The sequence below is a fragment of the Oncorhynchus tshawytscha genome, linkage group LG05, assembly GCF_018296145.1.
Source record: "Oncorhynchus tshawytscha isolate Ot180627B linkage group LG05, Otsh_v2.0, whole genome shotgun sequence".
Taxonomy (NCBI): Eukaryota; Metazoa; Chordata; class Actinopteri; order Salmoniformes; family Salmonidae; genus Oncorhynchus; species Oncorhynchus tshawytscha.
This window is the reverse complement of record NC_056433.1, coordinates 21,972,606-21,986,093: the sequence shown is the minus strand read 5'-3', so window position 1 is coordinate 21,986,093 and position 13,488 is coordinate 21,972,606. Positions and strand designations below refer to the sequence as shown.

General features: G+C 41.8%; 1 protein-coding gene and 1 non-coding gene across 2 annotated transcripts in view; both read left to right on the top strand.

Moving 5' to 3' along the window:
- LOC112250157 (afadin-like) overlaps nucleotides 1-6,464 on the top strand; it is a 122,918-nt gene extending 116,454 nt beyond the window's left edge. Inside the window, 3 exon segments of the mRNA XM_042321682.1 lie at nucleotides 1,752-2,061; nucleotides 5,596-5,680; nucleotides 5,856-6,464. Coding sequence (XP_042177616.1) covers nucleotides 1,752-2,061; nucleotides 5,596-5,680; nucleotides 5,856-6,015 — 555 coding nt within the window. The 3' untranslated portion in view covers nucleotides 6,016-6,464.
- Nucleotides 6,465-12,888: 6,424 nt separating this feature from the next.
- Nucleotides 12,889-12,971, top strand: trnal-cag. Its single transcript has one exon. It is a non-coding gene; the product is annotated as a tRNA-Leu (tRNA).
- The last annotated feature ends 517 nt before the right edge of the window (nucleotides 12,972-13,488 follow it).

Sequence of the window (13,488 nt, the reverse complement as noted above, 5' to 3'; positions counted from 1 at the left end):
CAGATCTATTAACAGAGGACATCAAAGTGAAAACCCAGAGAGAGTCTTACCTGCATGGTAATTATAGTATGACCCTGTGGGGATCTGCCCAGCTAATTGTAGTTTACCTCGTGAAATAGGAGTTGTGCCTCAACAAAACAGCCCAGCAGCAGAATACACAGTGAAAAACAAAGACCGAGCCGTTGGACCACTTCTCTTCAGGGGGTGGAAAGGGTCAACTGAGGTGGTCGTTTTTTTTGTGAAATCTGCTAACATGATCAGCTTTTTCAAGGTTTCTACTGTTCTGTTCCCAGTTGGTCAGTCTCACCACAGAGCTGTAAGTGATCCTGTGGGAGGAGTTGTGAACACGCCCCTCTACATTGAACCAGTCACAGAACTGTGAAGGGGACTCTTGTCTGACTGGGTTTTAGGAACATAAGAAGAAGCCAGTAGACAGTGATTAGTGATGGAAGTAGTACCCTGTGTTCAGGGGAAGTGTTATTGGGCCACAGAGCAAAGGGCGTGTGGACAGGGAGTCTGCAGACAGACAGGATGCTGACTTATCTTAATGAAACCTGGTGGTGCTTGGTCTGTCAGAGGCTAAGCATGTTTTTGGAGCACTAGTGTTTTGTGTCCTCAGTCCCAGTTAGTTACAAGGACATTGAATTACCAGTGGTCTGAGAGCAGCAGCACCCCTTCATCTTGCCTTGTGTGACATTGTTACAACATCCCAGTGCCATTTTGTTTTACTGTGTGACCATTGATTCAGCTGTTGTCTTCCTGTGAGTCATCCTCACACCACTGGTAATTGAAGCCCTGTAATAATGGCAATGATGTCCAACTGCATGGACTCATGATGGTCCCCTTCCTCTGTGTTATGTAATGTTATGTATGGATGTATGCATGTAACCCTCCTACCCCCAAAAAGCATGGTAGTCACTTTTTACGATATTTTACATTTGCTGGGAAGCCATAGTCATTCCATCAGGCACTGCTTGGAACCGCTGTTGGAATGCCCCACCCTCGCTGTGGTTTGTGGTGGTCATACCAGAGTACAATACATATCTGTTCCCCCACCATCCTCTCATCGATGACATATACCTACCCACCATACCACCCACTACGCACACACTAACCCAGGGGATCCATGTACAGAATCCAGAGCTGACCAATCTCTATTACTAGCTGGTACCTTTCCAGAGCTAAAACCATAGAATCCTTCCAAAAATCCCTGAATTGGAGTCTTCAAGCCTATCGGATCACTTGACTGTAGTCTCTCCCAAACCACTTCAAACTGTTGGCCCCAGCTGTCAGAGAAGTCTCTTTATCCATCCTCACCTCTGGTGGTTCTCAACACAGCATGGAGGGAAGGAGAGGAAAAACAGCACATTTACATTTTAGTCATTTAGCAGACAATCTGATACAGAGTGATTTACAGGAGCAATTAGGGTTAAATGCCTTGTTCAAGGGCACATCGACAGTTTTCACCTAGTCGGCTCATGGATTCAAACCAGCAACCTTTGTTACTGGCCCAACGTTCTTTACCGCTAGGCTTCTCTACTAAAGTATTACAGAACCCAGTACACACAGAGTAGTCTCCCCCACCTCACAGACATACAGACACATAGTGGACAGATAAGGTGGAGGGACTTGTCTTGGGTGTCTTGTGGCCATGGGTAGTCTCCCTCCAGCAGAGGCAGAGTGAGTCAGGTCCAGCCAGCCATGCCTTGGTGAGAGTAGGCCACACTAACAGGCTCTTCCCATTCCCTTAGAGGAGGCAGGAGGAGGAGTACTACACACGTCTGGAGGAAGGGCGGCGCCGGCAGCACGAGGAGGCCGAGCGCAAGCTGCTGACGCCTGACGAGCCTGGTCTGTACAGACCTCCCCTCCCCAGGGACTACCAGCCTCAGCCCTCCCCTCCCACTGCATCCCCCGCAACCACTGCCACTAACGCTCCACCACCCCCGCCTCAGAGAAACACTTCCTACCTCAAAACCCAGGTCGTCTCCCCTGACGCCTTGTACACTGCCAAGTTTGTCTCGTACAATGACGAGGAGGATGAGGACACTACAGGCCTAGCAGGTCAGGTTAAGCTCTCCTCCACCAGGAAGTCCTATGGCGACCTCCCGCCCGCGCACAAGCCGCAGCCGCCTGCGCGCAAGCCCCGTCCTATGTCTGATGGGATCTTTCTGTCCAGCTCATTCCAGCCGCCGGCTGTCAATGCCAACAGTACTGCAGGGCAGCCCCCTCCCCCTCCCATCAAACCCAGCCTCAGCTTCATCCCGACAGGCAACTTTAAAGGTAGACACAGAAAGGAGAGACGACACGCCTCCCGTATACCTCTCACTCCATATCTCTCATTCAGTCGTTGTTTTTTGTGTTATATTTTTGTGTTCCTGTTTTTCCAGTACAGAGGCGTTCTGGCTTCCATTTCCCCTTCTCCCTTTCTCCCACTCTATTTCTCTATCGACAATCCAATAGATCTGTATTGTAGTTGCCAATCAACTTGTAATTCGTTTTTTCTCCCATCAGTTTGTGTTATAGTTTGTTATCCTCTTTTTTTGGAATTTCCACTCAACCACTAGCAAATCAGGTTCCATTTTTGTTTAATTTTCCCAATCCTTCTGTCAGAAAATGTCCTCTATCCTCACCCATTCCTCTTCCTCCAATCATCTTTCTAGTGAGTAAAAGCAATCGGTAAACCTACCAACCCGTGATTCCGTGAAAGCACTCCAGATATCCAATCATAGTACTGTTGGTGTTGCCGCCCACCCGCCCATGTGTGTTTGTTTTTGCTGAGGGGGTGGCCTCCCGCCTGCGGGCCCCACGGCTGCTTGGTGGTGGTGTTGGCTTTAAGGAACACTGAGACACTGGCTTATCTATCACACAGACACTGTGGTGGGACCTGAGAGGAGCAGCTCTCTTTAGGCTCACCTGCACACCTGGCAAAGGGGAAAGATCTGTTGAGTCAGGCATTATCTTTGTCTGTGGCTGTTTAAAGCTCTGTCAGGGCTCCCAACCAATCACTGATTAGATTACTGAGCAGTACTAATTCACTTGAATCTAGTTCTATGGTCTTCATCTGTGGCACAATGTTTTCTATTTAAGCCTTTAGTGACCCCTACTGACAAAAGTAGAAACGTTCTGTTATTTTCATCAACAGCTGGAACCAATGATATTCTATTTTATAAGTTATTAAAACAGTATTTATGCTTTCATAAAATGTTTAAAGATTAGCTTTGTTTTACATTTTAGGAATAGTCTGTATATTTTTGCTCAACAAACCACAATATTTAAAGCCTCTTGGTGAGAACAGAATTCAAGTGTAACGTGGATGTCAATTAAGGCAGCCCCCCCCGCACCTCTCTGGTTCAGAGGCGTTGGGTTAAATGCGAAAGACACATTTCAGTTGAATACATTCAGTTGTACAACTGACTAGGTATCCCCCTTTCCCTTAATATCTCTATCTTATGTTACTCTAAACACAATACATGTTCAGTGTTCCATTGTAAGCCGTAGCATAGTCTACTGTAGTGAATAACTTAATATTCACATTGTCCGGAACCACAAGATTGTGCCTTAATTTTCCAGACAGATGAGTTTGTTGGTACATGTTCTAAAAGAAAATATGAAAGTGACCCCCCGGATATGAACACTTTAAACAGCCATGGAGAAAAGATGTCACTAATGCAACACAGTCTAACAGTGTCAAGATGTTCAGTGACTGTCACCATGCATGTAACATCTGCACACAGCACCAGTGCCCTTCCCCTACCCAGTATGAATGATGATGATGTCTGGGCCTTTTGTTATTGTGTTGCATTCCTCACTCAAATTGAGAGACCAATCACTAACCTTGCTATAACCCCACATCAACATAACCCGCCTCTCTCCGTCACACGCCTCCCTGCGCTGAATCTATACTCAATCCAATCGACCTGATATCCATTGCTATCTACTGCCTCTGCTGCTTTGCACTCCTCCTTTCAGCGCTCAAGTGTTCTGTTCACTCCTTTTTGTGTCTTCTATGACTGTTCCAGTCTCTGCCGTCTGTCTGCCATGTCTCTGTTTTTGTGAATTTCATCTGGTATGCCCTGTCTGTCTGTGCCTTCTGTGGTTCTGGCTGTCCCGTCAGTCTGTCTGTGTCAGTGACATTGTCTAATGCTGCTGCTTGCCACCACCACCTCCTCTGAGGGCCATGCCATGGTTCACGTGACACGTCTCCACCTGAATCATTGGCTCCCTCTGTTAACAATAATACATTCAGGCAGACGAATCCACTGGCAGCATCGAGAAGAAGGGCAACCCAGCTCTCTGGTAGAGAAGACGTCTAGATGTCTAGCCAAAGGTTTTGAGAAGGCTCAGATTCCACCTTCTGCTCCACTTTATCTTAAAAGAATATCAGCTAAATCTGACTAATGTGAATATTTGGAACCAGGTGTAAGGAAAGGAAAACATTATCCATGGCACACAAATGTAGAAAGACCTTTGGTTGACTTTTATGCATTTTTACAATTACATCTGAAGCCAAGTACTGTTCTGTATAAGCTTAAATTGGCTTCCGAAAGAATGAAATCAACAAACCATGAAAAACTGTGTTTCTGTGGTGACTTAGTTACTGGAGGGTTCAGAAGGTATAGTTTTATCTCAGGGGACAAACGGATCTTGGATAGGTGCCAGAAGAACTTGACCCTGCCAGTGGAGTCCTGCCTCGGTTCACACATCAATGTGTTTGTGTCTGCCCTGCTATCCCTAGTTTCATTCATTTTAAACAAAGAAAAATCCACATGCATTTGAATTATGGTTGTGCTTCCATTCAGACACAGCATGTTGGAACACAACCAGTAAGATTCTATTAGTGGGAATTCTGGGTTAGTGTGAGAGACAGCAGCAACTGCGTTTGCCTGGCCCGGGCACACACGGACACGTGAACTTACTGATTAATGCCTACTGTGGGTCAGAGATAGAGGTCACCTGGGGGTCAATGGTGTTGGGTTAGAAGTTAGAATGCCAGTTAAGATACCGAAGCAGTCCTCATTCAGCCACCTGTGGCTTTGATGAGCTCCTAGCTAACATCCAGTGGTTATTAAGTCAAGTTTTACTCATAACAGGCTTGATTACAGTTTATCTTGGGTGCTACATGACTTAGTGGTTGACCTCCACTTTTGATCCCACAAACTTGTTTTGCAGACCCTGCTGCTTCAGGCGTGCCTTGGACTGTACTAACGCTATTCCCTCAGCTAATCTAGTCCCTGTGGCTTGTTTTGGTCTGTGGAAAAGGCACCGTTGTATAATTTGAACGTGACTGAAAAGTTGCTGGGTACAGATAACGATCATATGTAGCCTGGACTGTGACTTGGCAACAATTTACAGTTGACACGGTGTTATGTCACAATAACTTTGCATTGGTGTGCGATACTCTTTGTGTACTGAAGCAGGTAAATGTTATCCCAGGGAATACATTTAGTAAAGATATGTTATACACAGAAGTTATGTACCCAGCAGCTTTTTAAAAAATATTAAAAATAAACGCTATGGGTTTAACCTCCCAACATGGTACAAAACATATTCATTAACTAATGTGCTCTGTTTCCCCAATTTAATGAATGAACATAGGATTTAATTCATACACTGGAAACACAACCGGGGTTGTAGGATCAGGAGAAGTTTACAAGGACCCACGAGAGAAGTGGACGAAAGGGTGAGGCCTGCCATGCATCTCTCTCTTCATAAACAGACAATTCAACTGGGTCAGAGGAAATACTTTTAGACCGAATGAGGACCATAAGAAACTGAGACGTATGTAGGAATTCTCAACACACAACGTTGTACAGTATATGTTTTAAGTCGTATTGTGGTTGCTTTTCTCATTGCAGTGGTCAAGAACAGGAAAACACTTTAACTGAAGGAGCCCCGGAGAGTATGACATTCAAGGAGCGCCAGCGGCTTTTTTCCCAAGGGAAGGAAGTATCCAACAAAGTCAAGGCCTCGCGAAAACTCATGGAGCTGGAAAATGAACTCAATACAAAGCAGTAGACAAGTAGCCTTAGCAAGAAAAAATAGACCGCCAGGCCCCGACTGAGCAATGGGAAAGAGAGACAGGTTTTGTTTCCCAGTGACTCTCCTTTTTTTTTTTTTTTTATTGAACAACTGGACCCATTACATTCAATTTAGATGTATCGTTGCAATAGGTGAGACATTTATTTGCTTAATTTCCCTCTTAAACTATCAGATATTATAATAAAGCACTGTAAAACATAATAATAACAAAAATTAATTATACTACTAAGACAAATTTGAAATCACATGAAGGGGAATATATTTTTGTTTGTAAAATGGTTCTTGGGTTAAGGGATGAAAAAGTTTTGTTCAGTTAAACAATTTTAATAGCTTAATGTAATGTGGAATATTTTATGATGTTATTTTAACGCCTTTTCTGCATTACATATTTTCACACTTTTAAATAAATGCCCAGGCTTACCAGACCAATCTTTTAAGTTGAACTTCTTTCTATACTCATTGATTCAAATGGAGTAATGTTGTCCATTCTGGTGTGTGATACACTGTATTCTTCATTCCTTAGAATGTGGCTTTAGTTTTGATCCAGGCATTACTGGAAGAGGATATGTCTTCACTATGACTTCCACATGTATAAACTGGTTTACTGGGGGTCCACCTGAGTGCACGCCCACACTGTAAATATCTCTCTCCTTCCAAACATAACTCTCAATTCTTAATAGTAACAGCTCTCATTTGGTTTTCATCTTCAGAAATGGACGGTTCAGAGTTTATCCAACAGGGCATTTTATACAAGTGTGACGTAGGAAATTGAGATCAGGAACTCCTACCTTTTGGTTCTCACTGTAAATTTGGGGGGGGTCTTACGTTTTCTATTCCCCCCCACTTTTTAGTATTGATTTTCTTTGTTTGAATTTAACAGTAATTTGCAGAGTTGTGAAATTTGACCAGTTATATACATTGCCAGTATGCGGAAAGTGGAAGCGTATCATGATGGAAAATTACTTACTTATTTTCAGTTCACATGATAATAAAAATCCAAAGTAAAAACCTTGTTTTGTTTAACAGGTATTTATTTGAACCTTATGTAATGTACTTGCACAGATTTTGTTTATTTAAAATGCTTGAGCATTCGGTTAAATCGATACAAACATGAAATACATTTGGGACCTATAGGCTACTGTAGGTAAATGCTGTTTTAAGGATTTGGGCAGAATGCTATTTACATGAAGTACATCTCTTCATTCACAGCTGTTTGAGAGACTCCATCTTGTGTGTAAATATGATTTATTTTTTTCGGAACATGGGCCAGATTTGACTATGTTAATGTTCATTATCCATAAAGTAACGGTATCAATATCCTGTTTCAGCTTTAAAGATGTTAACCGACATGTATACATGTTTCTCATTTTAGGTAACACATTTGAATCATTTAAATTGTTTCATGAAAGCCTTTTGTAAATCATTAATAAATACAGATTTTACAAAATGCTGGAACTCTGTACAAATTTGTATAGAAATATTACAATTGTTTTCTTTACATACTTTAGCTATAGATTCTTTGTGATAGTGATAATGCACCTCTTTGCAGTGTGTACTGGTGTATGTATCTTGTGTACATGCACATCTTGAAGACTCCTCCAAGGCACTATGGATTTGAGAGGAACATATCTGATTACTGACGTGAGTAGTAGGCCTAACCTTGGTATGTCTGTCTTTGGACTAAGGTTGTTTTTTACATTATTATAGTCTATTATGTAATGTACCCTAGAAAGACTTTCCTCTGTGACTGAAGAAACTCCATACAGTGTATGGCTTCAGGTATTAAGATCTGCAGCATCAATCCTAAACTGTGGAACTGGGCAGCCTATTTTCACATCCCCGATTATCCTTTTGTGCAACACTATTTTCCTATCAGAAGGAAAACATTGAAGTCTATGTTAGGTGTGGTATTGAACTGTTAGGGTTGATAACAATGTATAGGTCTGATCATGATGGGACCACAAAGCCTTTTGAAAATGGCACGTTCTGCTGCAGCTGGGAGCACAGAAACTGGCCAAATTCTACTCTCACTTGCAACCATTTTTTTCTAATAAACTGAAACATGGACACTGTTCTGTTTAATTAGTTACAGTAGTGATTTTAGCAGCATGCCAGCAAAGCCACTGCACAACACAACACTAAACAATACATTAATTGCACTATAAGGGTGACAAACAGTGCCCACAAACTGTTAGGGCCTACATAAAGCTGTCCCAACACCTTACCACTGCTACACCTGGCTATCAGCGGAGCCTTGTCTGGCAATGAAACAGTTCATTCAGCCTCATTTACTGCCTTTAAAAAAATATATGGCTGACTTGCTTAAACAAATGTGGGTTCTACTGACAATTGAGATGTTCAAACTATGGCACAAGGGGACAACAAGTGGATAAGAGGCGATCTGTAATTTCGATTAAGCCAAGCGAGCTCTGACAGATGTAGTCAATATAGCTTTTTGTACGGAGACTGAATTCAGAACATGGGCCATTCTTAGTGTTCTCCCTGTACACCAACTCAGAACTGTAGGATAAATAAAGGGGGCATATAAGCAGACAATGAAAGCTCTTACAATATTCAAATACATTTCTCAAAAACAGGTTATAGGCTACATGTGCACCAAATTATTAGGGTGATGCACATGGGCTACTAACAGCTTACCTCTCAACACACACTCTGTATTACTTTCTTAGCTACAGTATACAGATGAGAGAGGCCTGTAATTTTCATCATAGGTACACTTCAACTATGACAGACAAAATTAGGGGGAAAAATCCAGAAAATCACTTTGTAGGATTTTTGCAATTATGGTGGAAAATAAGTATTTGGTCACCTACAAACAAGCAAGATTTCTGTCTCTCACAGACCTGTAACTTCTTCTTTAAGAGGCTCCTCTGTCCTCCACTCGTTACCTGTATTAATGGCACCTGTTTGAACTTGTTATCAGTATAAAAGACACCTGTCCACAACCTCAAACAGTCACACTCCAAACTCCACTATGGCCAAGACCAAAGAACTGTCAAAGGACACCAGAAACAAAATTGTAGATCTGCACCAGGCTGGGAAGACTGAATCTGCAATAGGTAAGCAGCTTGGTTTAAAGAAATCAACTGTGGGAGCAATTATTAGGAAATGGAAGACATACAAGACCACTGATAATCTCCCTCGATCTGGGGCTCCACGCAAGATCTCACCCCATGGGGTCAAAATGATCACAAGAACGGTGAGCAAAAATCCCAGAACCACACTGGGGGACCTAGTGAATGACCTGCAGAGAGCTGGGACCAAAGTAACAAAGCCTACCATCAGTAACACACTACGCCGCCAGGGACTCAAATCCTGCAGTGCCAGACGTGTCCCCCTGCTTAAGCCAGTACATGTCCAGGCCCATCTGAAGTTTGCTAGAGAGCATTTGGATGATCCAGAAGAAGATTGGGAGAATGTCATATGGTCAGATGAAACCAAAATAGAACTTTTTGGTAAAAACTCAACTCGTCGTGTTTGGAGGACAAAGAATGCTGAGTTGCATCCAAAGAACACCATACCTACTGTGAAGCATGGGGGTGGAAACATCATGCTATGGGGCTGTTTTTCTGCAAAGGGACCAGGACGACTGATCCGTGTAAAGGAAAGAATGAATGGGGCCATGTATCGTGAGATTTTGAGTGAAAACCTCCTTCCATCAGCAAGGGCATTGAAAATGAAACGTGGCTGGGTCTTTCAGCATGACAATGATCCCAAACATACCGCCCGGGCAACGAAGGAGTGGCTTCGTAAGAAGCATTTCAAGGTCCTGGATTGGCCTAGCCAGTCTCCAGATCTCAACCCCATAGAAAATCTTTGGAGGGAGTTGAAAGTCCGTGTTGCCCAGCAACAGCCCCAAAACATCCCTGCTCTAGAGGAGATCTGCATGGAGGAATGGGCCAAAATACCAGCAACAGTGTGTGAAAACCTTGTGAAGACTTACAGAAAATGTTTGACCTCTGTCATTGCCAACAAAGGGTATATAACAAAGTATTGAGAAACTTTTGTTGCTGACCAAATACTTATTTTCCACCATAATTTGCAAATAAATTCATTACAAATCCTACAATGGGATTTGGGGGATTTTTTTTTCTCATTGTGTCTGTCATAGTTGAAGTGTACCTATGATGAAAATTACAGGCCTCGTCTTTTTAAAGGGAGAACTTGCACAATTGGTGGCTGACTAAATATTTTTTGCCCCACTGTACACTAAGTTGATTGTGCCTTTAAACAGCTTGGAAAATTCCAGAAAATTATGTCATGACTTTAGAAGCTTCTGATAGACTAATTGACATCATTTGAGTCAATTGGAGGTGTACCTTCAAACCCAGTGCCTCTTTGCTTGACATTATGGGAAAATCAAAGAAATCAGCCAAGCCCTCAGAAAAAAATTGCAGACCTCCACAAGTCTGGTTTATCCTTGAGAGCAATTTCCAATGGGACAAAATTCACGCAACTTGTTATGGGAAGCTTGTGGAAGGCTACCTAAATCGTTTGACTTAAGTCAAACAGTTTTAAGGCAATGCTACCAAATACTAATTGAGTGTATGTAAACTTCTGACCCACTGGGAATGTGATGAAAGAAATAAAAGCTGAAATAAATCATTATCTCTACTATTATTCTGACATTTCACATTCTTAAAATAAAGTGGTGATCCTAACTGACCTAAGACAGGGAATTTTTACTAGGATTAAATGTCAGGAATTGTGAAAAGCTGAGGTTAATTGTATTTGGCTATGGTGTATGTGAACTTCCAACTTCAACTGTACATATCTCCCTCGCTGAATGAACTGTCTCGCTGCCAGACAAGGCTCCACTGATAGCCAGGTGTAGCAATGGTAAGATGTTAGGACAGCTTTATGTAGGCCCTAACAGTTTGTGGGCACCGTTTGTCACCGTTAGTGCAATTCATGTATTGTTTAGTGTTGTGTTGTCGCTTTGCTGGCATGCATCCCGCTTTTTTTTCCTGCCCCACCAAGATTTACATGTTAAAATTGCCACTGTTTATGTCCAATGAGCACCAATACGTTTTATCTATAATTTATTTTCATATGACAAGGCTTTAAAAGGATTTGCCAGTAGATTGTTGACTTGATTCATGATGATGACTGTTAGTTAAGATTTTGAAAGTATCAAAGCTACTTCAAAAGCCTATTTTATTTAACTAGGCAAGCCTACTCCAGCCAAACCTTAACCTGGATGATGCTGGGTCAATTGTGCGCCACCCTATGGGACTCCCAATCACATCTAGTTGTAATACAGCTCAGGATTGAACCAGGGTTTGTAGTGATGTGTCTATCACTAAGATACAGTACCTTAGACTGCTGCGCCACTCGGGAGCCCCCAATGACCTTGAGCCTTCTTGGATGGGCACTTCTAATGTAACTCTATGGCAGCACCCAAGGGGCTTGAATTTTCAAGCTCTACCCTTAGACTTGGCGGTGACGTAGTATCCCCTTGAGGGACAGAACACTGAGCCAATCACGGTGCAACGTTCTGGATTTTCTGCTGGTTTCCCCCACCACAGAAAGCACCGAGCTAGGCTGAAACACATGCATTTTGGAGCTCCTTTACTCAAGAAAACAAAAAAGAGACCATGTTTGTATAAGGCTTTATTAACTCAGTGATATTTATTTTGTATTTTTTTACATTGTTTGCAAACTGATATGTGACACATATTAATGCCAAAATAACACGCAAAACAGGCACTGCAGTAGCTACTAGTGCAAGCGCAATGTTTATACCCTTTAGGCAAGTGTAGGTCAATTTGTAGAGAATGCTATACCATTAGATGGTCCAACGGCAAAGACGACGCTGTCTAACAGCAGTGAATAAACAATGTAGCAGTCTAGAATGTGTTAGCAGCCTTGCACGAGATGCTACGTTGCAACCACATAACATAATGTTCAACACTTTGGTTGAAATGAATTGGCTACAAAATGCATAGAAAACCTGCTTAAAGGAGGTTAACTGCGATGACATATACCACAACCCACTAACATGATTATCAGATTTTGTGTGCTAATGTACTATTAACAAGGAAGTGAGCACGAGAACATCTTGCAAAAGCACGTGATTTCTAGACAGCAATTTAGTGCTACATTCAATCCGCATCGCGGAAATGCAATTTTACAGCGTGAATGGAATGTAAAGGCAATGTTCCCGCTTCAATTATACCTTGTTGTCTGTGCCCAATACAGTTTGTACCATGTTGTGCTGCTACCATGCTATGTTTTGTTTTAAGTCTCTCTTTATGTAGTGTCGTGGTGTCTCTCTTGTCATGATGTGTGTTTTGTCCAATATGTTTATTTTTAATCCCAGCCCCCGACCCCACAGGATGCCTTTTTGCCTTTTGGTAGGCTGTCATTGTAAAAATAAAAAAATAAAAACAATTCTCTGACTTGCACAGTTAAATAAAGGTTCAATTTTAAAAATAAACGGAGACTGCATTCACAGTAAACGCTGCATATGTCGTCTCAATCTGAAATGACCTTTATATTTCTATCGCGGAATCTGTAGAATAAAAACTGGCGAACACCCAGACACATTATTTTGTGTGAAGGTGCTGACAAACAAGGGAATAACTATAAACTAAAAAAAAATAGAGTCGCACAATCCATATATCAACTACCGGATGATTATTGGGTCTACCCAATAAATTACTGGAAGATGATATATGGAGTGTGCGACTCTTTATTTGTATAGTTTATCACGGAATCTGTAACACTTACATTTTACAGATTGATTTGATGCCTAAACCTAAAAAAAACAGCGTATCTAGTTCAAACAACTATACTAATAGCCAACTAATGCTATAACTAACATGAGTCAGGATGGCCGAGCGGTCTAAGGCGCTGCGTTCAGGTCGCAGTCTCCCCTGGAGGCGTGGGTTCGAATCCCACTTCTGACAGTTTATTTTTCTACATAAACAGTATGGTACAGCGTTGTGACCTGAATCCACTCTCGACGGCTTTAATTGTTATTATTTTTTAAGTTTATCTTTACTTAACAAACGATTGCTACACATCGATTATTGACAATCCATTCACAACCAATCTGTAACAAATAACAGCATTATAAAAGTGGAAATGGCGTATCAATTACTGAAATGAGTCCGATTATTTTGTTAAAGGCATACTTGAGTAATTTTCTATTAAGATATCTTTACTTTTACTCAATTTGACGGTTGGGTATCAAATGTAAAAGTATAAATCCTTTCTAATTCCTTATATTAAGCAAACCAGATGGAACCATTTTCTTGTTTTAAAAAAAAATTATTTATGGAAAGCCAGAGGCACAGTCCAACATTCAGACATAATTTACAAATGAAGCATGTGTGTTTAGTGAGTCCACCAGATCAGAGGCAGTAGGGATGTCCAGGGATGTTTGGTTGATAAGTGTGTGAATTTGATTATTTTCCTGTCATG